Source organism: Chanodichthys erythropterus, chromosome 15, assembly GCF_024489055.1.
Source record: "Chanodichthys erythropterus isolate Z2021 chromosome 15, ASM2448905v1, whole genome shotgun sequence".
Taxonomy (NCBI): Eukaryota; Metazoa; Chordata; class Actinopteri; order Cypriniformes; family Xenocyprididae; genus Chanodichthys; species Chanodichthys erythropterus.
The window spans coordinates 5,287,343-5,312,712 of NC_090235.1; the positions used below are offsets into that span (position 1 = coordinate 5,287,343).

Consider the following 25,370-nt stretch of genomic DNA (forward strand, 5'->3'; position numbering starts at 1 on the left):
TTGTTTCATCATATTTATTTTAAATAATCCTTTAAGGTGATCATGTTTTCTTGAAAGATTCTAATTCTCAGGCCACTCGACTTCAACAAACATCTTTGACAGGGTACAGTATGAAACGTATTAAATAACAGATCAATTTGACATACCTCCTGATAGTCTTTTCGTGTTAAGCCAAGTGTTGCAACAGTAATCAAAAGTAACTGCTGTGATAGATTTTTGCAAAGAACGACCGTTTTCATTCAATTTTCAACCCCGACAATCCCGCCCCAAACTCTCGCTATTGGCAGAGAACTGCTTCCAGGTTTTCTGATTAGCTAACAAGGCAGCCAGATTGTAACAAAGCCTACAACTTTTTAAAAATTTGTAGATTTGAACAAAATTACAACATAATAAACCAATACAGAAATCCAATAATAAAAAATACTTACCTTTTTGCTAATTATCACATAATGTTTTTACTATTTATAATTAACTACTTAATCATGCTGTAACATTTTTTTTTTAATCTAAGAAAGTTTTATCTGGTTAAATAAAGGGAAAGAACATGTTCAAAATGTTGTGTTGTGGATAACGCTACAATACATTTACCTTGAAAAACAACATTATTATTACACTGGACCAGACAAATTTCTGTAATGATCATTAAAAATGAATTGCACTTCTGTCAGTAATTCTGTAAAGTCATTTTATCAAAGTTGTCAGTGCCAAAAAACAGTTGGCCACACTGTATAAGAGTTTAGTGGGATTTATTGAGTTTCATTAGAGGTTGGTTTGCTATTTTTGTACTTTACTGTTTGAAAACTAGTTTTGATTCACACTCAAATGTCTATATACACTGAACGCAGCACTTTTGTTTTTTGCCCCCATTTTTCATGAGCTGAACTCAAAGATCTAAGACTTTTTCTATGTACACAAAAGGCCTATTTCTCTCAAATATTGTTCACAAATCTGTCTAAATCTGTGTTAGTGAGCACTTCTCCTTTGCTGAGATAATCCATCCACCTCACAGGTTTGGCATATCCAGATCCTGATTAGACAGCATGATTATTGCACAGGTGTGCAAGATAATAATAAAAGGCCACTCTAATGTGCAGTTTTATCACACAATGCCATAGATGTCGCAAGTTTTGAGGGAGTGTGCAATTGGCATGCTGACTGCAGAGATGTCCACCAGTGCTGTTGCCCGTGAATTGATTCATTTCTCTACCATAAGCCGTCTCAAAGGCGTTTCAGAGAATTAAGCAGTACATCCAACCGTCCTCACAACCGCAGATCACGTGTAACCACACCAGCCCAGGACCTCCACATCCAGCATCTTCACCACCAAGATCGTCTGAGACCAGCCCCCCGGACAGCTGCTGCAACAATCGGTTTGCATAACCAAAGAATTTCTGCACAAACTTTCAGAAACCATCTCAGGGAAGCTCATCAGCATGCTCGTCGTCCTCATCAGAGATACTGTGACGAGATTCTGAGGCCCATTGTTGTGCCATTCATCCATGACCATCACATCATGTTGCAGCATGATAATGCACGGCCCCATGTTGCAAGGATCTGTGCACAATTCCTGGAAGCTGAAAACATCCCAGTTCTTGCATGGCCAGCATACTCACAGGACATGTCACACATTGAGCATGTTTGGGATGCTCTGGATTGACGTATACGACAACGTGTTCCAATTCCTGTCAATATCCAGCAACTTCGGACAGCCATTGAAGAGGAGTGGACCAACATTCCACAGGCCACAATCAACAACCTGATCAACTCTATGCGAAGGAGATGTGTTGCACTGCATGAGGCAAATCATGATTCGACACAAAGGATTCATTACGCTTAATGAAGTAGTGTTTTGAAATCGGCCATCACTATAAAAGTCGTTATTTTGTTTTTTTGGCACACCAAAAATATTCTTGTAACTTTATAATATTAATATTGAACCACTGTACTCACATGAACTGATTTAAATATGTTTTTAGTACATTAATGGATCTTGAGAGAGGAAATGTCATTGCTGGCTATGGAGGCCTCACTGAGCCATCGGATTTCAACAAAAATATATTAATTTGTGTTCCGTGAAGGTCTTACGGGTGTGGAACGGCATGAGGGTGAGTAATAAATGAAATTATTTTCATTTTTGGGTGAACTAACCCTTTAAGTACTGTTAAAATCAGATACTTTAAGACTTTTACTCAAGTCCTATTGGAATTGGTTACTTATAAGTTGTAATGGAGTCATTTTTGATATCTAAGGTATCTGTACTTTTACTCAAGTATGGTTTTCAGGTACTCTTTACACCTCTGTTAGATGGAAATTATCTCAAGCTGACTAGCTGAAGACTGTACTATACCCATTAATAGACACAATACTTCACTGAAAATAAATTCCAGCACAGAGCTACAACATCCACAATTAAATGACCCTTCACAAGATAATGCTTTACAATGAATGAACTTCGTTAGAGAGCTACATATGGCAATTTATCTATTCAATAAAATAGTCTACCTACTCACCTGAAGGGTAATAAAAACGCCAACTCGATGTTCCTCATTTCTCACCATCTCTGAAAAGCCAAGCCAATGTTGATTCTCATTTTATTAAGAGCTCTGTCATGTTCTCTTTTTGCCAGCAGACTCTCCTCTGTGTGGTGTTTTTTAAAAATTGGTGTTCCAGAGGTTCAAGATTTTGCGGCTCCATATCAACCATTGTGACAACTAACCTATGCCACTCCCACGCCATACAAGCCACAGCAACTTTTCTCTATCTATGGACATGAGACGCGCACGGGCAAGTGACGTATGCGCACTTTCCCGCGAAAACCATCCCGACAGGTATAAAATAAAAACACTTATAATAGGCTTACCACAGTGAATGAGGGAAACACAAAATCACATTTTGGAATAAGGATTATGTATACACTCATTTTTTAAACTTTAAACAAACAAAAAAAGTTGTAATTAATTGGCTAGGATTCATAGGTTTGAATAGATCTGCTTATGACATCAAAGTACCGCGAGAGCGATTCAAAAGCATAAGGAGTAGTTTGCTCTCCAATCGCTCTCGCGGTACTTCGATGTCATACGCCGATCGGTGCTACAATGAAATCAGGCTTGCACATTTAAGAGAAATTCAAACAATTAATACAAACACATTAACATTTTTTTTTCTCAATAGGTAATTTTATTTAAAATAGTATGTTACAATGTTTCAACCTACATGATGTTTTTTTTTATAACTCTGGTTAGTTTAACCTTCACACATTTCAGTTATAAAACTATTGTATCCCGATATTATTGTTAATTTATGCCATTATCTAGGCTACATGAAATAATGCACACCTGTTTATCTCCTTCACGTATGCATTATATCTTTTGTCATACAAAGTCCCTTCCTAAACCCACCACAGCAAAGGCCTTGTTTCAATCCCCTCGATTTAGCAGAAAAATAAATTAACGTTTTCAGTCAGAAAAGCTACAAAGACTCTGTCAGTACTACACATAAGCAGTAAAATTTACAGATGAAGCGCAGAACACAGACAAATAGCCGTTAAACTTGTCAGTAATCGTCCCAACACACCAATTTTGGGGAAAAGACTCAAAACATTAATAATACTTTCAAGGTGGGCCAAAGGTTAAGGAAACACTCAGTGGAAGGATAAGAGTTAGTGTCTTAAGTTTTAAACTGAAGAGTTATGATGATCTTAAATGGTTGCAGTTCAAGTTAATGACAAAAAAAAAAAAAAACCCAAACAAATAATCATCCATGTTATAAATACATTCTGGTACATTCATATTCTTTTTTTTCCTCGGCACATTGACACAAAATAAGAAACACTGACCAAACAATTAATATTTTAGCGCTGGTGAACATTACGTGGTGGAACACTTTTGACAAACAAAACAAAAAGTGTCGCACCTGTACTCCTGACGAAAGGACAAATTACACAAAAACTGTAAAGCACACAAGCCTAACTTTTTTCTTCATTCACATTGATAAACTGGCTGAATTAATCAAACACGAAAATAATCAGGACTGAAGACAAATTAATTTTTTGTAAATACGCTTAGACCACAGATGCTACTGTGCTGCTGTAATAGGAGCCTTTACTCTAACCAGAGAGCAATCTGATGTACACACACACACACACACACACACAATATACAAACTCACTTATTGATCAAGGTATCGTAGCCAAGGTGGCTGAAGCATTTGGATGAGGATAAGCTCATTTATCACAGTATTGTGCTGGAATGGAATGGTGAAAGATTCTGACTTGCATTAAACATGCATGTCTGTTAAGAAAATGTTAAGCTGTGTCTTGTCCTGTGACGAGGGGGCCAACTAAAGTCCTTTATGGTACTTCTTTTTGGCTATACCAATTTAAGATCATGTTTTCTACTATGCATTAAAAACTGGCTGTTATTTTAGCACACCATGGGGAATTTGTAGATGAATTTTGGACTAGTTGCCTTTTGCTGCCTTAGTTCTTATTCTCGAAAACATATGAGAGAGGAAACACTGTTAAGATGCTTCTGAGATCACAATATTCTCAGTCTGTCTCTTGTTTTTCCCCTTCAGATCTTGTCAGCAGGTACGACGTGGTGCTATTGTCTCTCTATGAGGGAAGCCTCTGCAGTATTGAACAATAAATAACACAAAAACAAACTAAGACGAGGACTCGATGATGTTCCCTCTGAGGCCAACAAATAAACTGAACAGAAATAAACTATCCTGAGCGCAGCTACTTATGTGTTTGATGCTGGGGCCCCCTACAGGTCGCTTGTGCGAACTACACTTAACCTTAAAGGGATAGTTCACCCAAAAATGAAAATTCTGTCATCATTTGCTCACCCTCAAGTTGTTCCAAACCTCTGCCGGACACAAAAGAAGATACTTTGAAGAATGTCTGTAACCAAACAGTTGATGGTGCCTACTGACTTCCATAGTATGGAAGTATATTTCCACACTATGGAAGTAACCAACTGTTTGGTTACCCCTATTCTTCAAAATATCTTCTTTTGTGTTCAGGTTTGGAACAACTTGAGGGTGAGCAAATAATGACAGAATTTTCATTTTTGGGTGAACTATCCTCTTAATATCTGTCCATATACACTCCTGTCCTTAATTTCCCACACACACATGCCATGTCACTGTTCCCACAGACTTGTTTACTCCTCATTTAATTGAAATAAAATTAAAACGAGCTAATTTTAGTCAGCAATACTGGGAAAATCAAGCAATAATGCCATCACAATATTATTTTAGAGAGATCCCACACTAATTGTTTGTATGGTGACCTTGCTACACAATTTCATAGATTTTTTTTGTTAAGGCATGACTTTCCCCTACCATATATATAGTTTTGTCAAACAATTGTGATAGCGGCTGCCATTCCAAATCACAAAGTGGTCATTTTGTTACTACGCTGCCCTGATAACAGTGCCGATACAGCTTTACTTTAGCTAATGCTCTCCAAAATCCAGCCAGTAGACTTAAAGAAGAGCTTGTCTCCTAAACCACTGGCGTGGAAGATCTTAAGATCTCATCCTATGTGGTATTTTACATGTACTTATGCAAGTTCAAAGTATCTATTGATGAAAATGACAGCAGAACCCATAGGTGCTCTTGATCTGGGGTGAAACATCCCCTCAGTGTCTGCTTCGCCACGATAATGGCATTCTGCGTTGCCATGGTTGCCATATGGAAAGCTCTGCATCTGAAAGGCACACTTTTGTCTCCGTGGAAACATGGTTGGTATGGTGTCGCTGGGGTGTTGCCATGGTAACATCTTCATTATGGTGGTCTGCTCAAGTGTGATGATCCAGCGCAATTTATGCTGTTTCACAGGGGGTCTAGAGAGGGGTTTTAGGAAGTGGCAATCTCACCCCCTAGGTGGCGCCATCCCTTCTGTTGCTCCAGTGGCGAGAGGTAATCTGTAATACACAAGTGTTTCATTAGCTTTACTAAACACTTAAAGGTGCCCTAGAATCAAAAATTGAATTTACCTCGGCATAGCTGCCGACAGTTTTGGACATTTTCAGTGCTTGAGATTGTCCTGTTTGTTTGTTGCATGAGCTCTTGAAGCCCCGCCCTCTTCTTGAAAGGGGGCAGGGAGCAGCAGCTCATTTACATTTAAAGGGACACACAAAAACAATATGTTTTTGCTCACCCCCAAAAAGTGGCAATTTTAACATGCTATACAAAAAATGATCTGTGGGGTATTTTGAGTTGAAACTTCACATTCACACTCAGAGACTTATTTTACATCTTGTAAAAAGGGGCATGATTTAAATTCCTCCTTGATTTGACAGCACAAAAAATAAAGGTGCATAGTTTTTCTACAATTTTAAATGATCTATTATTAACACACACACACACACACACAATTTATACAATGTAATAAATATATACATTTTATAATTTTTAAATGATTAAAGTGTATTAATTTAGATTTATTATAATTTATATATATTTTACATTATATTTTTTATAAAAGAATATTAAATGAATAAATTAAATTCATTTCATCTCAATTCATATAGTTATGAATTCAGTACAGAAAAATACAAAAAAGCCATTGTATTATTTTAAATATTTACTTTGCAAGAGCACAGAAATGGGTGAATATATTATTCGCTCAATGAATAAAATATTCAGTAATAATAAGCACATTTGCTGGAGTATTTCCAATCTACGCTAGCCTGCGGTGCATTGGAATCAGTGTTTCCTGAAATTTGTTTTACATAATAAAGGAATACATTTCCATTATTTGATCTTTCGAGAAGGTGCAGGGTTCATTTTATGCACTGATGGCTCAAATGAGCATCACACGCATGACATGTGACTTTGTACTCATACTTGAACATAAGTGTGGCAAGTATGAACCAGTATTTCAGGTTTCTGTGAGTATAGCAATCACATGAGTATGCTTGGAAAAATCCCATTAACCTGAGCGTGATAAAATGAGGGCAAAAGGTTCTCTTACCATTATTACTACAGTTCTTATTGCCTTTGTCTGAGGCCTCCTCTTCAACCTTTAACATATCAGAGAGAAACTCATTAACAAATGACAAGAAAGGTAAAGAAACTAAAACAGAAATCTGTGTAAGTTATTAATACCTCTTTCCTCCATTTGAGCTCACAGAAAATCCTCTCAAAGCATTCGTGCATGTAGTTAAACTGGAGAAGGGAACACAAGCACACACATCCAAGGCTTATTTCTGTTCAAAATGTTCTGCGAAACATAATTCAGCAGGTAAATAATGAAGCAATCAAAATTTTCGTTTTTTATGTGACTTACATAAGGAGTGAATATTTTGACCCAGCGAGGTTTCTTTTCTCCCCGCACATATTCAAAGCAGAAGGCCATACCCTCCTCATCTGTGTCCCATCTTTGCATCTCTGACCATTCGAACACAATCACCTGATTCTGGGAGTCAGAGATAAAGTGTTATAATGGGCAAACAAATCAAACATGTTCTCATAAGGCCAATTCACAGCGCACCAACATGAACAATCACCAATTACTGTTACGTCACTTCTCAAACAATTTACGACCCGACAAGCGCTGATTCAGCATGTTTAATTAGAGAAAACAAGATGCCGACAGGAGTAACACATTGAACCGGCAAAACCCCCACGAAGTGTCTGTTGCCATCTGTCGGTGTGGTGTGAAAGCAAATAAAGGGTTAGTTCACCCAAAAATGAAATTTCTGTCATTAATTACTCACGCTCGTGTCGTTCCAAACCTGTAAAAACTTCTTTCCTCTTCAGAACAAAAATTAAGATATTTTTGATGAAATCCAAGAGGTTAAGTATTTGACGCAGTGCAGCGCTTGCGTGTTTACGCTCCTGCATCAGCATCACATGCATGTGTTGTGTGCTCACGTGAACAGCGACGGCCAATACTAAACACGGAAGCGCTCCACTGCGTCAACTGCGTAGGAGACTGACATAGGAGAGAAGAAATTGTTGAATAAAGTTATTTATTTTTTGCGCAAAAAAAGAGATTTCTATATTCAGTGGTTGAACCACTGTAGTCACATGGACTATTTTAACAATGTCTTTGCTACTTTTCTGGACCTTGAATGATGGTAATTATGTTTCTTTCTGTGGAGGATAAAAAAAACCTCTCGGATTTCATCAAAAATATCTTAATTTGTGTTCTGAAGATAAACAAAGGTCTTACGGGTGAGTACTTTCAGAAATTTCATTTTTGGGTGAACTAACCCTTTAAGCCACCTATGCCTTAAAATTATGTCTGTAGATTCTGAGCATCATTCACTCACCTCAAGAGTGCCGTCCTCTGTGCAGGCGTGTAGTTTGAAATGCTTCATGCTGACGGCTGTGATCACATGACCTTTCCGCCGTGAGTCACATGCACAGTGAGGAAAAGTCACCTCGTTATATCCCTCACATGAGCGCAAAAGACTCAGATACTGCAAAAGAAGGAAAACAAATATTTATTTTGTGTTGAAACAAAATGTCTTTACATATTATTAATAGATTTTGCTTTGTGACAAAAAGTATCACAAAGTGTTCCAGGTTACTTTTCACCCTAAAAAAAATCAAGAAAAAGAAGAAAAAATAAATAAATTATACAATGAAGACTATTTTAGAACCAATAACATTTTTGTATTGTACCCAGTGTTGTAAAAAAAAAATATATATATATATATATATTTTTTTTTTCATTCATTGAAACAAAACTCAAATACAATATAAATATTAGATGAAAAATTTGCCTTGGCAGTTTAATTTGAAATACTAAAATTACTAAATAACTATTAACAAATGTTTACAAACAAAAAAAAAAAAAAAAAAAAAAAAAAAAATTGAAGAATGGAATAATATATATATATATATATATTATATATTATATATATATATATATATTATATATTATATATATATATATTATATATATATATATATATATATATATATATATATATATATATATATATATATATATATATATATTATTATATATATATATATTAGTACAGTCCAAAAGTTTGGAACCACTAAGATTTTTAATGTTTTTAAAACAAGTTTCGTCTCCTCACCAAGGCTACATTTATTTAATTAAAAATACAGTAAAAAACAGCAATATTGTGAAATATTATTACAATTTGAAATAACTGTGTACTATTTAAATATATTTGACAAAGTAATTCATTCCTGTGATGCAAAGCTGAATTTTCAGCATCGTTACTCCAGTCTTCAGTGTCACATGATCCTTCAGAAATCATTCTAATATGCTGATCTGCTGCTCAAGAAACATTTATGATTATTTTCAATGTTGAAAACACTTTTTTTTTTTTTTTTTCAGGATTCCTTGATGAATAGAAATTTCAAACGAACAGCATTTATCTGAAATACAAAGCTCCTGTAGCATTATACACTACCGTTCAAAAGTTTGGGGTCAGTAAGAATTTTTATTTTTTTGAAAAGAAATTAAAGAAATGAATACTTTTATTCAGCAAGGATGCATTAAATCAATCAAAAGTGGCAGTAAAGACATTTATAATGTTACAAAAGATTAGATTTCAGATAAACACTGTTCTTTTGAACTTTCTATTCATCAAAGAATCCTGAAAAAAAATATTGTACACAAATATTTTGTACAATTGTTTCTTGAGCAGCAGATCAGCATATTAGAATGATTTCTGAAGGATCATGTGACACTGAAGACTTGAGTAACGATGCTGAAAATTCAGCTTTGCATCACAGGAATAAATTACTTTATGAAATATATTCAAATAGAAAACTATTAAAATAGAAAAAGTTATTTTAAATTGTAATAATATTTCACAATATTACTGTTTTACTGTATTTTTAATTAAATAAATGTAGCCTTGGTGAGCAGACGAAACTTCTTTTAAAAACAAAAAATCTTAGTGGTTCCAAACTTTTGGACTGTACTGTATATATACACACTTTTTTCATATTATATATATATATATATATATATATATATATATATTATATATATATATATATATATATATATATATATGCACATATACACTTTGTGCCATATTATATTTATTTTTATCTTATAGTAATAAGAATTTGTAATATAAATGGAAATGTATTGAAAATGAAATGAAAAATAAATTTTTTGTGAAAAAAAAAAAAAAAAAGCTTGATTGTGTTATTAAAAAAAATTATTTTTATTTGATTTTAAGCTGAAATGTGACCTGGACATGTTATTGACAGGGTTCCAATGAAAAGATAAATAACATTCAAATGCAACATTATTTAAAAAGTCTGTTTTGCATTCAATGACAGATAAAGTATGAGAGACCGTTGTCATCTTTTTCTGTTCTGCTAGTTTTTGCAGCTGGTACGCTTTATCATCTGCTTTAATGAATCCCTTCTTCACATCATCCTGTGCCTGAAGAAAAGAGACCAAAACAAAGAATTTAAGAGAGACTGATATGATTATATGAGGTTAAGCTGCAAGTCAAGGATTTGCTTTGGAGGCATCTGACTTCAGCTATAGGCCGTATCTAGCCCCGCCCCGTTCCAGTGTTGCGTTTGTTGGGTTCTGTCTTCCGGTTTGTATTTCCACACCATGAAGGTAAGATCTTACGGATTTATGAATGAACCGCTCATTTTAAAATCTTCCCGTTCCACTGATATTTGTAATGAACATTACATTACGTCAAACATTACAATTCTCATTATAACTTTCATTAACTCTACAATAAGTAAATCCACTTCACCAGCTAATTACTCTTTGACAGCGATGCCACAGACAGAGCTACCACAAAAACAGAAGTTCAAACACAAAATTCTGAAGTTGGCTGTGAGCTTGTTTCTCTGGCGCATAAGGTCTATACAAATATGCCAAATAAAACGCAAATTAAAACTAAACAAGCGTGTGTGGTATCAGATGACGCATTAACCGGACACCTCGCTAGCTGTTCAAAGTCCATTTGCGTGGTTTATGGTCTGCATTTACTGTAATGTGTGAAGTGTTCGTATTTATTGCTTTTGTGTACACGAGCCTTGTTACAGCTCTGGAGATGCTATATATTACTTAATCTGCAATAAAGGAGAGAAGTGACAATAACCCGGACTGACCTGATTAAAGCAGTAGTGCAGGGCCAGTGGGTTGTCCCGCAGCAGTTCCTCTTCCTGTGTGCTGAAGAGCCACTTGCGCACCGTGAGACACGTCCCGGGGACAGCTGACGTGTAGTTCTGAACATACAGCTTGTGCGGAAACTCATTAGGAGCCAATTTGCGCACTTTAGGAAGAAATGGTACAAGCAACAACACAGAAAAAAGGGCAAGAGAGAGATTTTCAGTAAATATTGTAAGCAGTTTAGCATTTTAAATTTACTGTAATTCATTAGATAACATTAGATATATTTAAATGAGGAAGAGAATTAATATTGTAATATATTACACACTGAAAATCTTGATATCTGCCATAGGCACCCTACCATTCAAAGTTTAGGGTCAAGTAATGTTTTTTTTAAATAAATTAATTGTTTTATTCAGCAATTAAACTGAAAGTGAAGACATTTATAATGTTGGGGGAAAAATTAATTTCAAATAAATGCTTTTCTTACAAAAAATTACTAGCATATTGTCTGCTTATTAGTACTTATAAAGCACATATTAATGCCTTATTCTGAATGACCACGTTCTACATCCCTTAATCCTAATCAATACATACCTAAACTTAACCACTACAACAACTACCTTACTAAATATTAATAAGCAGCAAATTAGGAGTTTATTGAGGCAAAAGTCGTAGTTAATAGTGAATATGTGTTCCTCAAACTAAAGTGTGACCAAACATTCTTCTAAAATGTATGCAAGAACGGTTTTTCGAGTGATTTACACAGAAATCCGTTCTGTTCATGTTTCAATAACAAGGCGCAATGTCCTTATTAGCTCAGTAGCACCTTATCGGAGCTTGCCAGCTGGGGCAAAACATTGTTCATTTGATTAAGAAGAGATCACGAAGCGGCAGTTTAACAGCTGTTAAAAAGAATCATAAGTGCAATTACTTTTGACTTCATAACAAGGTCATCTGCTTCCCTCAGTGAATATCTAAATACTTTCTTCCTTCGTGTAAAAAACTGATTCAGAACACCAACACTTGAAGGAAAATGGAGCGATTACTCACCAAATGAGTGGTTAATAACTTCGAAGAGAGCAAAGTAACTGGCCATGATGCTGTCCATCCCAACCTTCACGACAAGAGCCTGAAAAAGGGAAAGTGATACTTAGGATGAGCTTCTGTTGAGGTCATGGAGTTGATAGTTAAAGGGGAATGCCATTATTTTTTTATTTTAAAATGAAGTTCACCTTGAAGTTCACCTATAATGTTAATAAAGTATTTTTTGCATGTAAAAAAAAAAAATTATATACTTGCAGAAAAAATATTTTCAACCCTCATTCTGACCCTCTGTCTGAAATAATCGGTTTATAAGGGGCAGCTTGAAGCAGTGCATGCTGGTTAGAAATTGTCCAACTTGAGGCAGCTCTGCTGCCAGATCACTGTGACGTATGGCATCAAAGTATCGCAAGAGTGATTTGAGAGCAGACAGCTGACTCAGCCAGCGCAGCTTCTCCAGAGCGGCTGTACAAGCTCTGATGACGACACAGATGTTTCACGATTGGCCGGATTCACCAATGGCAGCGATGCCGTGTGTTTTGTGTTTAAAAAAAACCTCTAAGTCCACCTCTTTGGATAAGACAGAGTAAAAAGTACATTTCTGCCAGTTTTACAGCAGCCAAAGGAACACTGTTGTGTTTACTTGCTACTGTCATTGCCACTGTAACGATGGACAAAACATGATAAAAACTTGCAGCTCGGCAATTGAAAGCCAGCTCATACACACACACCTTCATTCATCTTGAAATCATATGATTCGATTTGCATCTTCCAATTGGTTCTTCTGTGGACTTAGAGGCTTTTGCTGACAAAGGGAAGTATAATTATATATATATATCACAGTATCTCACAGAAGTGAGTACACCCCTCACATTTTTGTAAATATTTTATTATATATTTTCATGTGACAACACTGAAGAAATGACACTTTGCTACAATGTAAAGTATTGAGTGTACAGCTTGTATAACAGTGTAAATTTGCTGTCCCTTCAAAATAACTCAACACACAGCCATTAATGTCTAAACCGATGGCCACAAAAGTGAGTACACCCCTAAGTAAAAATGTCCAAATTGGGCCCAATTAGCCATCTTCTCCCCACGGTGTCATGTGACTCATTAGTGTTACAAGGTCTCAGGTGTGAATAGGGAGCAGGTGTGTTAAATGTGGTGTTTTCACCCTCAATATCTCATACTGGTCACTGGAAGTTCAACATGGCACCTCATGGCAAAGAACTCTCTGAGGATCTGAAAAAAAGACTTGTTGCTCTACATAAAGATGGCGTAGGCTATAAGAAGATTGCCAAGACGCTGAAACTGAGCTGCAGCACGGTGGCCAAGACCAAACAGCAATTTAACAGGACAGGTCTGCCAGCATTGCTGCAGAGGTTGAAGGGGTGGGGGGTCAGCCTGTCAGTGCTCAGACCATACGCTGCACACTGCATCAAATTGGTCTGCATGACTGTCGTCCCAGAAGGAAGCCTCTTCTAAAGATGATGCACAAGAAAGCCCGCAAACAGTTTGCTGAAGACAAGCAGACTAAGGACATGGATTACTGGAACCATGTCCTGTGGTCTGATGAGTCCAAGATAAACTTATTTGGTTCAGATGGTGTCAAGCGTGTGTGGCGGCAACCAGGTGAGAAGTACAAAGACAAGTGTGTCTTGCCTACAGTCAAGCATGGTGGTGGGAGTGTCATGGTCTGGGGCTGTATGAGTGCTGCCGGCACTGGGGAGCTACAGTTCATTGAGGGAACCATAAATGCCAACATGTACTGTGACATACTGAAGCAGAGCATGATCCCCTCCCTTCGGAGACTGGGCCGCAGGGCAGTATTCCAACATGATAATGACCCCAAACACACCTCCAAGATGACTGGCGTGCTAAAGAAGCTGAGGGTAAAGGTGATGGACTAAACCCTACTGAGCATCTGTGGGGCATTCTCAAATGGAAGGTGGAGGAGCACAAGGTGTATAACATCCACCAGCTCCGTGATGTCGTCATGGAGGAGTGGAAGAGGACTCCAGTGGCAACCTGTGAAGTTCTGGTGAACTCCATGCCCAAGAGGGTTAAGGCAGTGCTGGAAAATAATTGTGGCCACACAAAATATTGACACTTTGGGCCCAATTTGGACTTAGGGGTGTACTCACTTTTGTGGCCAGCGGTTTAGACATTAATAGCTGTGTGTTGAGTTATTTTGAGGGGACAGAAAATTTACACTGTTATACAAGCTGCACACTCAATACTTTACATTGTAGCAAAGTGTCATTTCTTCAGTGTTGTCACATGAAAAGATATAATAAAATATTTACAAAAATGTGAGGGGTGTACTCACTTCTATAGGGCCTATGGTGCGATGATGTAGAACTATTCGTTGATATCTTGCTCTGGAGGCAGACATATGCAAATGTATTTGCCAATATGATGTCATAGATCCCACAATATTCAAACAAGCTTTTTTTGGAGCTTGATTAAATGAATGCTCTGTTTATAATGAAGCTATGAAACTTGCAGGATGTTTAATGGAACAAAACCCCTTATATGTCAAAAGATCAAGAAAAATTTGATTTCTCATTTCATGAACCCTTTAAACAGTCTGTGTTGCATGAACAAATGACTTTTTACCTGGTAAACCTGGTCAGTGGTGCTATTCTTTCGGACTCTTACTGAAGCTGTAGTCTTATCAGGCAGTGCTATTCGTAACTCGACATCCGTTATGCCGTTGTGGTTCTTTAAAATGAAACACATGTTCAACAGTGTCGCTGAGCAAAACCACTTTCATGCAGATCTAAACAGTTTTTGCACACACACATACTTACCTCATTTGATTCAGACAGGAATTCCTGCATAATGTCACTCTCACCTATGATCCGCACTGAGCAAACTAAAAAGAGAAAAAAAGAGAAAGAAGTCAAGAGAGAGAGACAGAGAGGAAGGAAATATATCTATCTGCAGGTCAGCAGAAGTGCATATCATATCTCATGAATCTTTGATAAACACTTTGTGAGCAAGTATACAAAACCACTTCCATGGTGGCTTACTGCAAAGATGACAATACAAAAATAAACCTAAACAAATAAATATAAATCATCTGTAATAAAAAATAAATTAATGTGTAATAAGAACAAATTAATAAAATCAAGACTGCTTGACTAAAAAGGGTGTTCAGGTCACATTTTACCACACAATCAAAAGAAAAAAAGTGTTTATAACAATTAAAGGTGCCCTAGAACGTTCTTTCACAAGATGTAATATAAGTCTAAGGTGTCCCCTGAATGTGTCTGTGAAGTTTCAGCTTAAAATACCCCATAGATTTTTTTTAAATTAATTTAAAATTATTTTGGGGCATCATTAACTATGCACCGATTCAGGCTGCGGCCCCTTTAAATCGTGAGCTCTCGACTATAAAACAGTGCATAAACAAAGTTCCCACAGCTAATATAACCCTCAAAATGGATCTTTACAAAATGTTCGTCATGCATGCATGCTTCGGATCATGTGAGTATAGTATTTATTTGGATGTTTACATTTGATTCTGAATGAGCTTGAGGCTGTGCTTGTGGCTAAAACTAACGTTACACACTGTTGGAGAGATTTATAAATAATGAAGTTGTAAATTATACAGACTGCAAGTGTTTAAAAATGAAAATAGCGACAGCTCTCATCTCCGTGAATACAGTAATAAACGATGTTAACTTTAACCACATTTAACAGTACATTAGCAACATGCTAACGAAACATTTAAAAAGACAATTTACAAATATCACTAAAAATATCATGTTATCATGGATCATGTCAGTTATTATTGCTCCATCTGCCATTTTTCGCTGTTGTCCTTGCTTGCTTACCTAGTCTGATGATTCAGCTGTGCACAGATCCAGATGTTAATACTGGCTGCCCTTGTCTAATGCCTTGAACATGGGCTGGCATATGCAAATATTGGGGGCGTACATATTAATGATCCCGACTGTTACGTAACAGTCGGTGTTATGTTGAGATTCGTCTGTTCTTCTGAGGTCTTTTAAACAAATGAGATTTACATAAGAAGGAGGAAGCAATGGGGTTTGAAAGTCAATGTATGTCTTTTCCATGTACTGAACTCTTATTATTCAACTATGCCGAGGTAAATTCAATTTTTAATTCTAGGGCACCTTTAACATTAACAGTTTTGTAAACTATTAGATGAAAAACTTTAAATAAATGAAAAAAAAAAAAAAACATGGCAACAAACTGAAATATCTATTCAAATGTCATTTTATTAAATAGATACATAATTGAAAGTGCAAAATTATTGGTGCGCGTAAGAAGGACCAGGACACATCGTAAGAAAGGCTGCATCCCTTAAATTTATTTTACTTCATTGTAATAAAAAAATATCACACAAAAAAGGCGAGAGACTCGCCTCTCTCTAGGTATTCCTCCAATCCCCTCCTGCGAGCATCCAGCTGTTGTTCGGACAGAGAAAAGGGCCACTTCCCTGGCAGTTTCGGGAAAGTGTAGTTGGAAAACTCTCTCTTCAGGTTCTGATGAAGTATTGCGAACTCCCGATAACGCTTTGAACACATCTGTCTTCCCGACATGTACACATTATACACCTAAGACAGGAGGAAACAGATTATTAGCACTAAACAACAGCCCAAAAGTAAAAAGCCTTTTTTTTTTCCCTACACAACTCACCACAAACTTCTCTGAGTGCTGTTCCACATGTTTGTATGTGGGGACTGAAATGGGGACGGCCTGCTTGTCACTGTAGTCGTAATTAGGCTGCACCGCACCTTCTTCGCCAGCATCAAGTCCGTCTCCTTCCTGTGCCGGGACGGAGAGCACGGTCAACACCAGCTCCCTCTCTCCGGCCCTGATTAGATCCACCACCTGCTTGTGCGTTGCCCCCTCCACGCTCACCCCGTTACTGAAAGAGAGAAGGAAAAAAGTGGGTCATGTCACAGGGGTGAAATATTAAGATGGATTTGGGGTTGGTTAATCTTTTTTACTGCTTTTGAAGGTCTCTCGCACTCACCAAGGCCGCATATTTAAAAATACAGTAAAAACAGTGAAATACTAGTACAATTTAAAATAAATTGTTTTAATATATTTTAAATAATAAAAAAATAAAAAAATCATACAAACCCCAAACTTTTTGAATGGAACTGTATGTCTAGATATTCAAAAGCTCATTAGGCATTGAGAGAAAACTCATTTGACCACATAGGGCAAAAATCGGCTTTATTTTAGACATTTAATGGATAATTTACCCAAAAATGAAGATTATCCCATTATTTACTCACCCTCAAGCCATACTAGGTGTATATGGCTATCTTCTTTCAGATGAAAACAATCAGAGATATATTTAGAAATATTCTGTCTCTTCCAAGCTTTATAATGGTAGTAAACAGGGGGCCTGTTTTGAACTTGAAGCCCAAAAAAATGCATCCATCCATCAAAAATATAATCCATATGGCTCCAGGGGGTTAAGTCTGAGGCTGATTTGGGGCTTGGAGGAGTTTTAACATGCCCTGACATTTGTGCTTTTTTCAGTTTTTCATAAACACATAAATGACAAAAGTGTCATTACACTGCATTCAGCACAAACTAGGCTACAATAATATGTGAGGAACATGTATGTACATGTTTGTATTTTTGAAGGAATAATGTTTATGCGTGGTTATTGAAAAAACAAAAAAATTAAGTCACTGAAATATGGCCAAAAAAAGTATATTAAATCTGTGTTCACAAGACTTTTGGGTATTGGAGGTTGTAGACTAGAGTTTTTGCTTCAGAATTATGTAAAAATTATGCTGCCTACTCCTTCATATAAAACAATATATTGATTTAGTTTTTGTAATACACTTTTTGTCAAGAAACACAGTATGCGGAGGCGTGAATCATCATGAATAATGGGCCATTTACACCTGAGAAGACAAAAGAATCACATAATGACCTGAAATGACTTGCATATTAATGAGGCCTTTCAGTCAGGTAGGCTGTGAAAAAAACCCTCTGTAATAATGTCTCAGCTCATCATAAACAGCAATACTGTGAAATATTATTACAATTTAAAATAATGGTATTCTATTATATTCTTTAAAATATAATGTATTTCTGTGATGCAAATTGTCTGAACAATTAGGTTACCTCTATGGCATTTCATATAGGCTTTTAGCTTAAAAGCATGCACATTTGGAGAAATATTGATGGATTCTTATATATTTATGTAAATTTTCTATACTGAGAAGTAATATTTATTGTCATCACTATGAGTGCTGGATACTGTGTTTTCAATCATACTTGCATTGGCTCCCTTTTCATACAGATTACATAAACACAGAATGTTTTTTTTCGATTTGACTTGCACGATTTAAAACCTGACATTTCAGCGTTTCTTTAGACATAAGTGTCATTTTTTTGTCATTAGTATTCATAAGTTACAGTTCATTTTCTGAGAACTATCAGATTGGACTTTTTCAGAGGGAGAGGAGAGATCACGCATCATGTTAGTTTTCTTTATTTTACAAAAAGCACAACATTGTGTTTTTACTCTGAGTGTACACAAATAAAAGAAGACATTCTATAGTTTCAATTGATATATTACTTATGTCTCTATGATAAGAAATGACGGAGTATTTTAAGTCTGTTTTGCTGCAATGTGAAAAAAATCCTGCAAAACGCGCCGGCGCGTTTTCGGACCTCAGGGAGTTAATAAAGGCCTTCTGAAGCAAAGCGATGGGTTTTTATAAGAAAAATATCCATATTTAAAACTTTATTAACTATAATAACTAGCTTCCGGCATTGATTTGCAGTGGAAAAGTAATCTCTGACCTGACGCACGACGTAATGACAAATACAGAAGCGCAGAGGAGAGAGCAAAGCAAAACACCTAAAATGAGAATTTTTTAAAGAGAATGTCAGAGGATTTCGATATAAGATAAGAGGAGCTTCAGTTTGTTGCACAACCCTATTTGTTTGAACAGCAAGAGGCGTATAAGCTTACGATACTCCAACGTCATACTTCAGGGGTTACTCATTTGCCACAAGTCGACTTGCACAGTATGCATACGGTCACCTGACAGAAGCTAGTCATTTTAGTTTATAAAGTTTTAAATATTTTTCTGACAAAACACCCATCACTTCACTTCAGAAGGCCTTTATTAACCCTCTGGAGCCATATGGATTATATTTATGATGGATGGATGCATTTTTTGGGGGGCTTCAAAACAGGCCTCCTGTTCACTACCATTATAAAGCTTGGTAGAGCCAGGATATTTCTAAATACATTTCAGATTGCTTTTGTCTAAAAGAAGATAGTCATATACTAGGATGGCTTGAGGGTGAGTAAATCATGGGATCATTTTCATTTTTGGGTGAACTAACCCTTTAACTGTGATTTGCATACAAATCAACCCCTTAACTTGCAGTTTTAACTGGACATCTGCATTAAGCATTTAGGTCTTCAATAATAAAAAAAAACATTGTTTCTTCAGCATTAAAGCAAAGATTACTCTCTTTAAACTAGTATGATAAACCATTTTACAATTTACGGAACTGAAAACCTAATCTACTAAACAAAGGATTACATTTCATGAAGGGAACTGCTGATGTCTTTTTCAAAACACCTCTGGTTATTAAGTTCTTTTGTTGTTTTTTTGCAGCTGGTTTACAGGGTTTTACTAATACAGATTGAGGGTCACCAGGATCTCTCCATTTAGTTATGAATTATTGTTTGCTTATGCACATGATCCCACCAACAATAACACAGATAGCAAATGCCACCTGCCCATCACTTATTACCACCATCACTAATTCATAAACCAGGTGACAGATGGAGGAAGACCATAATGGGGAGGTATATTTCATGACAGCATACAAAAATGAGGGTAGACAAAGATGACAGACCAGCTTTCTACACTATACTTTCACTTTAAATATAAAAATATAAATGAGAAAAAATGTGATACTTGTATTTTCAGTCAAAACTTTAATCACTAGAAATATTAACAGGGATTATTATAAGGTCCCTTAATTTAGGATGTCCCAACTGTCCATACCCAAATTTATGCCAGTGATCATACTTTAATCCAATTCAATATAAAAATCACATGCTCAAACATGCTGAACAATGAGTTTGGAACAGGAACAAACTGTTGTGTAACATGATATTCACATGACTGCAATGATTCCCTGATACTTCCTCATTTCAGACTGGAAGTACTTTAAAAATCTAAAGAGACTGTATTGATTTTCTTTTCCTTAAACATATTATTGAACTGAAGACAGAGACGATGCGCACCAAAGACTGTAAATGGAAAACAACTCAGCCTTGGTTTGTGAACCCACTCCTTCTTCCTCAAAGGAGTTCCTCAGGAAACCAGCCTTGGGCTAATGAAACCTTTTACGTACTAGGATTATTTCAAAAAGGGAAAAAAAAGGGTCATGTCAAAGCATTACAAAAACAATCTGGAAAGTTCCAGTTCCCAATTATTCATCAAAAATGACCAGAAACTTCTGTAAAAGGATCCAGATACAACACTAAACACGTGAGATATATAACATTCACATTGATTAACACAATAACAACTAGGGTTGTCACAGTACCAACATTTCAGTAGTCAGTACCAATACCAGTAAAGTTTCACGGTTCTTGGCACCAATTTCGCTACAAGAGCAAAAACTGCTGAATCAAGTACTCCAAAATATTTTGTCCCAATTTGTCTCGTCCGTTGGTTATCACTGTCAATCATCACCCATTTAAATACAGTTGTCAATCCAGAAACTGGACAACGAATCTCTTATTTACATTGTGTTTACACTTTGTTAGTTATAATGAAAGGATTTGCGAGCATGTGGCTCATGTTGAACAAAACCAAACCTTGAGCATTTACAGTGGTGATAAGTAGATTCTGAATAATTTACTGACTAGCACCTCTGAAAGGCCATTGAGTTCAAGTGCTCAACAGATATGATTGGGATCGGCTACAATGCTCAACACATAAAACATGCTGTAAATAGAAACCTTTGACGGTCAGAGAACACAAGTCTATCCGAATCTACCCGGTACTCATGCTGCTGGTACTGCAGAAATGCTGGAACCATCAACTTTTGTTTTTTTAGTACGAAGTAGGTAGTACCAGTACATTCGACAACCCTAAAAACCACAAATCTTGAAACAAAACAAAAAAATCTGTATTTTCATAGCCGATTTGTTTGAAATTGCTATTTTGTAGCATTGCCCAACAACTGTCCTTAAAAAAAAACATACTAACAGAAATATTTACCATGTTCCTAAAGACGTTCCTCATGAATTTTCAGTGAATTACTTACAATTGAAATGTGTTTTAAATAATCTTGTTAAAGTAAACTTGACCGAGGCTAAGTGAGTAACAACCTTCATGTCCCTAATAACCTTTTTCATTTCCTTCCTTTCAGGGAGGGGTAGCCTAAATGTTTTCATGACATTTTCAATGAATGTTACATGACAACACGGGATAAAATTAGCAAATCCAAACACATTACTGAATCAGATCTTGGTCATTGTGAGTCAATGTGAAGTTTTAAATAGAACAATGAATGATAAAAAAAAAAAACTATAGGAGTTTAGCATCATTTTTATTTAAAAGAGTCCTGACACTAGCATGCAATAGCCTACATTAATGATTTCTTTGTTTACCCATGACCTCGGTTTATCTAATACACACAATTTAGATGACCTCGCATTGAGTTCAGACAAAAAGTGTTTGAGAAAAGTGGTTTGAGTGAAACCAACAACAGCACACCACCATTTTCTTTAGAACTAACATTATGAAGAACTGCTCCACATTGTAAATCCTTATTCAACTTCTGATTTTCCCATGAGATAAAACTGTGACCCCAATACGTCTCATTTTTATAATGCTGATCGTGTTACCTGTGACACTGCCAAATGAATAATGACTATGACCAGTGGCGCGGCGCTATACATACATAATGTAGCTTATGAATTAACATGCAAAGGATATCTGTAAAATATTCACTGAAGGAGGAATATACTTTCTAATAATAAACGGAGGAAATCCAAGAGCACCTTGGTGCTCGGGCCCTAAAAACTGTTGCTCACTGCAGTAAATTATACCAGTAAATACAAAACATACTATACTAAATTTTCAATTAATCTACCAATATTTTGAAAATAGTATTAGCAGCAATGGCTAATTAATAAGATCGTCTTTCTGCCTAAAGTCAAAATTTACAGACAGCCTTGTCAATAGTACACATTTTCAAATATTCTCTGGTAAAGTTTGTGAGTAAATAGTATGTGGTTGACATCTTTTTTTTAGTTGCCAATGCAAAGAACTAGAATGCACAGCGGCCAATATAATAGTGTTTATATATGTGATATAGGCTAATACATCTTTTAAGGCAACTGATATGTAGTAGGAATATACATTATTGTTCAAAAGATTGGGTTTGGTAAGATTTTTTTTTTTTTTTTTAAAGAAATACATACTTTTAAGGACACATTAATTTGTTCAAAAGTGACAGTAAATAAAGATATTTATGTATATACATTATACATTTATTATACATTTATAATATTACAAAAGATGTATATTCCAAATAAATGCTGTTCTTTCGAACTTGCTATTTATAAAAAGAATCTTGAAAAAAAGGTTTTGTATTACAGTTTCCACAAAAGTATTAAGCAGCACAACAATTTTTTCAACATTGATAATAGTATAAGAAATGTTGGGCATCAAATCAGCATTTCTGAAGGATCATGTGACACTGAAGGCTGCTAATGATGCTGAAAATTTAGCATTATGCCATCACAAAAATAAATTAGTTCAAAACATAAAATAGAAAAGTTATTTTCACAATATAAATTTTTTACTACATTTTTGATCAAATAAATGCAGCTTTGGTGAGCATCAGTGACTTTCTTTTTCGTACCGACGGAAACAGTGGTCTATATGATGAAATTAAACCAGTTATATATATATATATAATATCTTATTTGCTATTAAGTGTGGTCATTATCGGCCAAAAATAGCTCTAAATATCGGTATTGGCCATTTTAAAAATAGTCAATCATATGCACTTCAGGCTAGGACATTACTAACACTCAGATCAAGCACAGTTTAGGATGCTAACATGTCAAGAACTACATTTATCAGCTGCATCGACGATAAGAAATCAATATGACAGCATGTGATCGTGTAACTGTCATGCATCAACAAGTCACTGAGTGAGAGACTCTTCTGGATTTCTATGACACATAAGCATAAACTGGCTATAGCATACACGAATTATTGAATACACCAAACCGATGACCCTGTTGCACAACAACCGTTCTGCGTTTGAGAACTTCCAGTACATGTTATCTGCTCAAGCCTTACATAATAATGATCTGTTTATTGAATTAGCAGGGATGTGTTGGCATGCACGGCCACGAAAGCTTAATCAAGTCCACGGAACCTTGTGCTAATGTGTAAAAATAACGCCAAGCCACCAGTGACTGTGTGTCAAACAGACTGACAGCAGAGCAAAGCTGATTTCCAAGCTAAAATGAGAAATAAAGTGGAAAATAAAAGACTTACACCTCTAGTATTCGGTCTCCTTTCACGATACCGGCCCGGTCCGCCGCACCGCCGGGTAGCACGGCGCTGACATGCTGGAGAGGAGCGTACAGCTCCCCGTTAATGCTCCGCAGCTGGCCGCCTTCACTCACTTGACCGCGGACGTTGAATCCGTATCCCGATTCTGACTTTATGATCCGAACCACTCGCGGACCTGAAGTCACCAATGTCGGGGTTTGACTACCAGAACCGACCATCCCCGATCCGTTAACGCGGGGCGCTGTGGGTAGCAGTGACGGAGGAGCGGGCCGAGCAGTCTCATCTCCTTCGTTTTCCGCCATCTTTAATTCGTTTTTTCACCCCCTCTCCTCCCGGAGGCCTTCAAAACAACAAGCCAGAAATACGCGTGACCCGCCCAACCATCACAAGACTTCTTTCACTTTCACAGACTGTGCCCAGTGTCTTTGGAGGCCTCTGTGGATATTGTCAAGTTTGTTTTGGTGGGTTATGTAAGAGGATGTCCTGTAACAGTACGTTTACAAGGCACAGTTGAAAGACAGTTGCATGGAAGAGGCTGCAATCACTAGGGTTTTTACCATAGCAAATAATAAAAAGTTTGACATGATGATGGAATATTACCAGGGCAAGTTCCCAAAATAACATTTCTATAATAGGCTATTTTTTTTTAATACAACTCTTGTGTAAACAGTTGAACTCAATAAAACCACACAGACAAATGACTCTGTCAAGAGTCAACTTTCAGATTCAGAGTTTGTTTTCAGATTTTATTTTTTTATTTGTTCAAGAATATTTTTCATATGTTGGGGCAAGATTTCATATTTTTCATTTTCGTTATTGTTTTACTTTTTTCTGTATATATGTTTTAACAAATACACTAGCAGGTAAAATCAGAAATTTTCTCTGGAAACAACTAGCCCTAGTCTTCCCTATACTTTATGCCCATTCATACATTAATACGAATAAGTGGTGTATTTAGATGGCTATGTATTTGATATAATGCAACAAATAAATTACATTTTGACAAAACATACATTTAGATAAAACAACAGTGTCCAAACTATTACAATCATCTACTGAGTTGATTGCTAGAGCGACATCTAGTGTATTTGTTTCTATGCATGTCTGGAAAGTATATGTCAATGAATGTAGTATGGAGCTTGTGCAGGTCTTTCCTGCCCTCTTGTGGTATTTCCAATACACTGTGTAAGTTAACAAGACTGCATTGTGGTGCACCAATGAGAACAACCAGCATGCAGAAGATCTTATCATGCAGAACTTTTTAATCCCCTTTATTTATCTTTATTATAATTGTCACCAGTGTGGTTGCAAACAAGCATGAAGATGAAGGGAATTTTCTAGAATCTATATTACAAAATCAAAATACAGGATGTCACAAGAGAAAAGCTAACCACACGTAAAAGCAAACATAAATGGGAACTGACCAAGAGTAACTCAAATACAGTAGGCCTACACAATTAAAAAAGGGGAAACTAGCAGGTTAACAAACAAATATCATTGAGTAACCGTAGCAACTAACAACAGGAACAAAAGGAACAGGAACTAAACACAAGAAGGAAGCACAACTAAATAAAATACAATCATAACCTTTACAGTAACCTTTAGTTTTTATAGTATTTTAAAATACTATAAATAGTATTTTAAAATGTAAC

General features: G+C 36.1%; 1 protein-coding gene across 1 annotated transcript; it reads right to left on the reverse strand.

Moving 5' to 3' along the window:
* Positions 1-3,166: 3,166 nt before the first annotated feature.
* On the reverse strand, positions 3,167-24,412 carry snx27a (sorting nexin 27a). The gene is made up of 13 exons (XM_067411817.1): positions 23,701-24,412; positions 16,811-17,042; positions 16,536-16,728; positions 14,953-15,017; positions 14,759-14,863; positions 12,146-12,224; positions 11,092-11,255; positions 10,310-10,399; positions 8,286-8,435; positions 7,298-7,426; positions 7,117-7,176; positions 6,983-7,031; positions 3,167-5,930 (listed from the first exon to the last, which is right to left on the reverse strand). The coding sequence occupies exons 1-13, from the start codon at positions 24,018-24,020 to the stop codon at positions 5,863-5,865; spliced, it is 1,704 nt and encodes a 567-aa protein (XP_067267918.1). The 5' UTR covers positions 24,021-24,412; the 3' UTR covers positions 3,167-5,862.
* Between the last annotated feature and the right edge of the window lie 958 nt (positions 24,413-25,370).

Excerpts from the sequence above, each read along its gene's own strand:
- snx27a (XM_067411817.1), bottom strand. The coding sequence starts at position 24,020 with ATGGCGGAAAACGAAGGAGATGAGACTGCTCGGCCCGCTCCTCCGTCA. Across the intron at positions 16,729-16,810 it reads AGCACTCAGAGAAGTTTGTG|GTGTATAATGTGTACATGTC; the intron begins GTGAGTTGTGTA and ends CTCCTGTCTTAG. Across the intron at positions 11,256-12,145 it reads AGTTATTAACCACTCATTTG|TGCGCAAATTGGCTCCTAAT; the intron begins GTGAGTAATCGC and ends TTCTTCCTAAAG.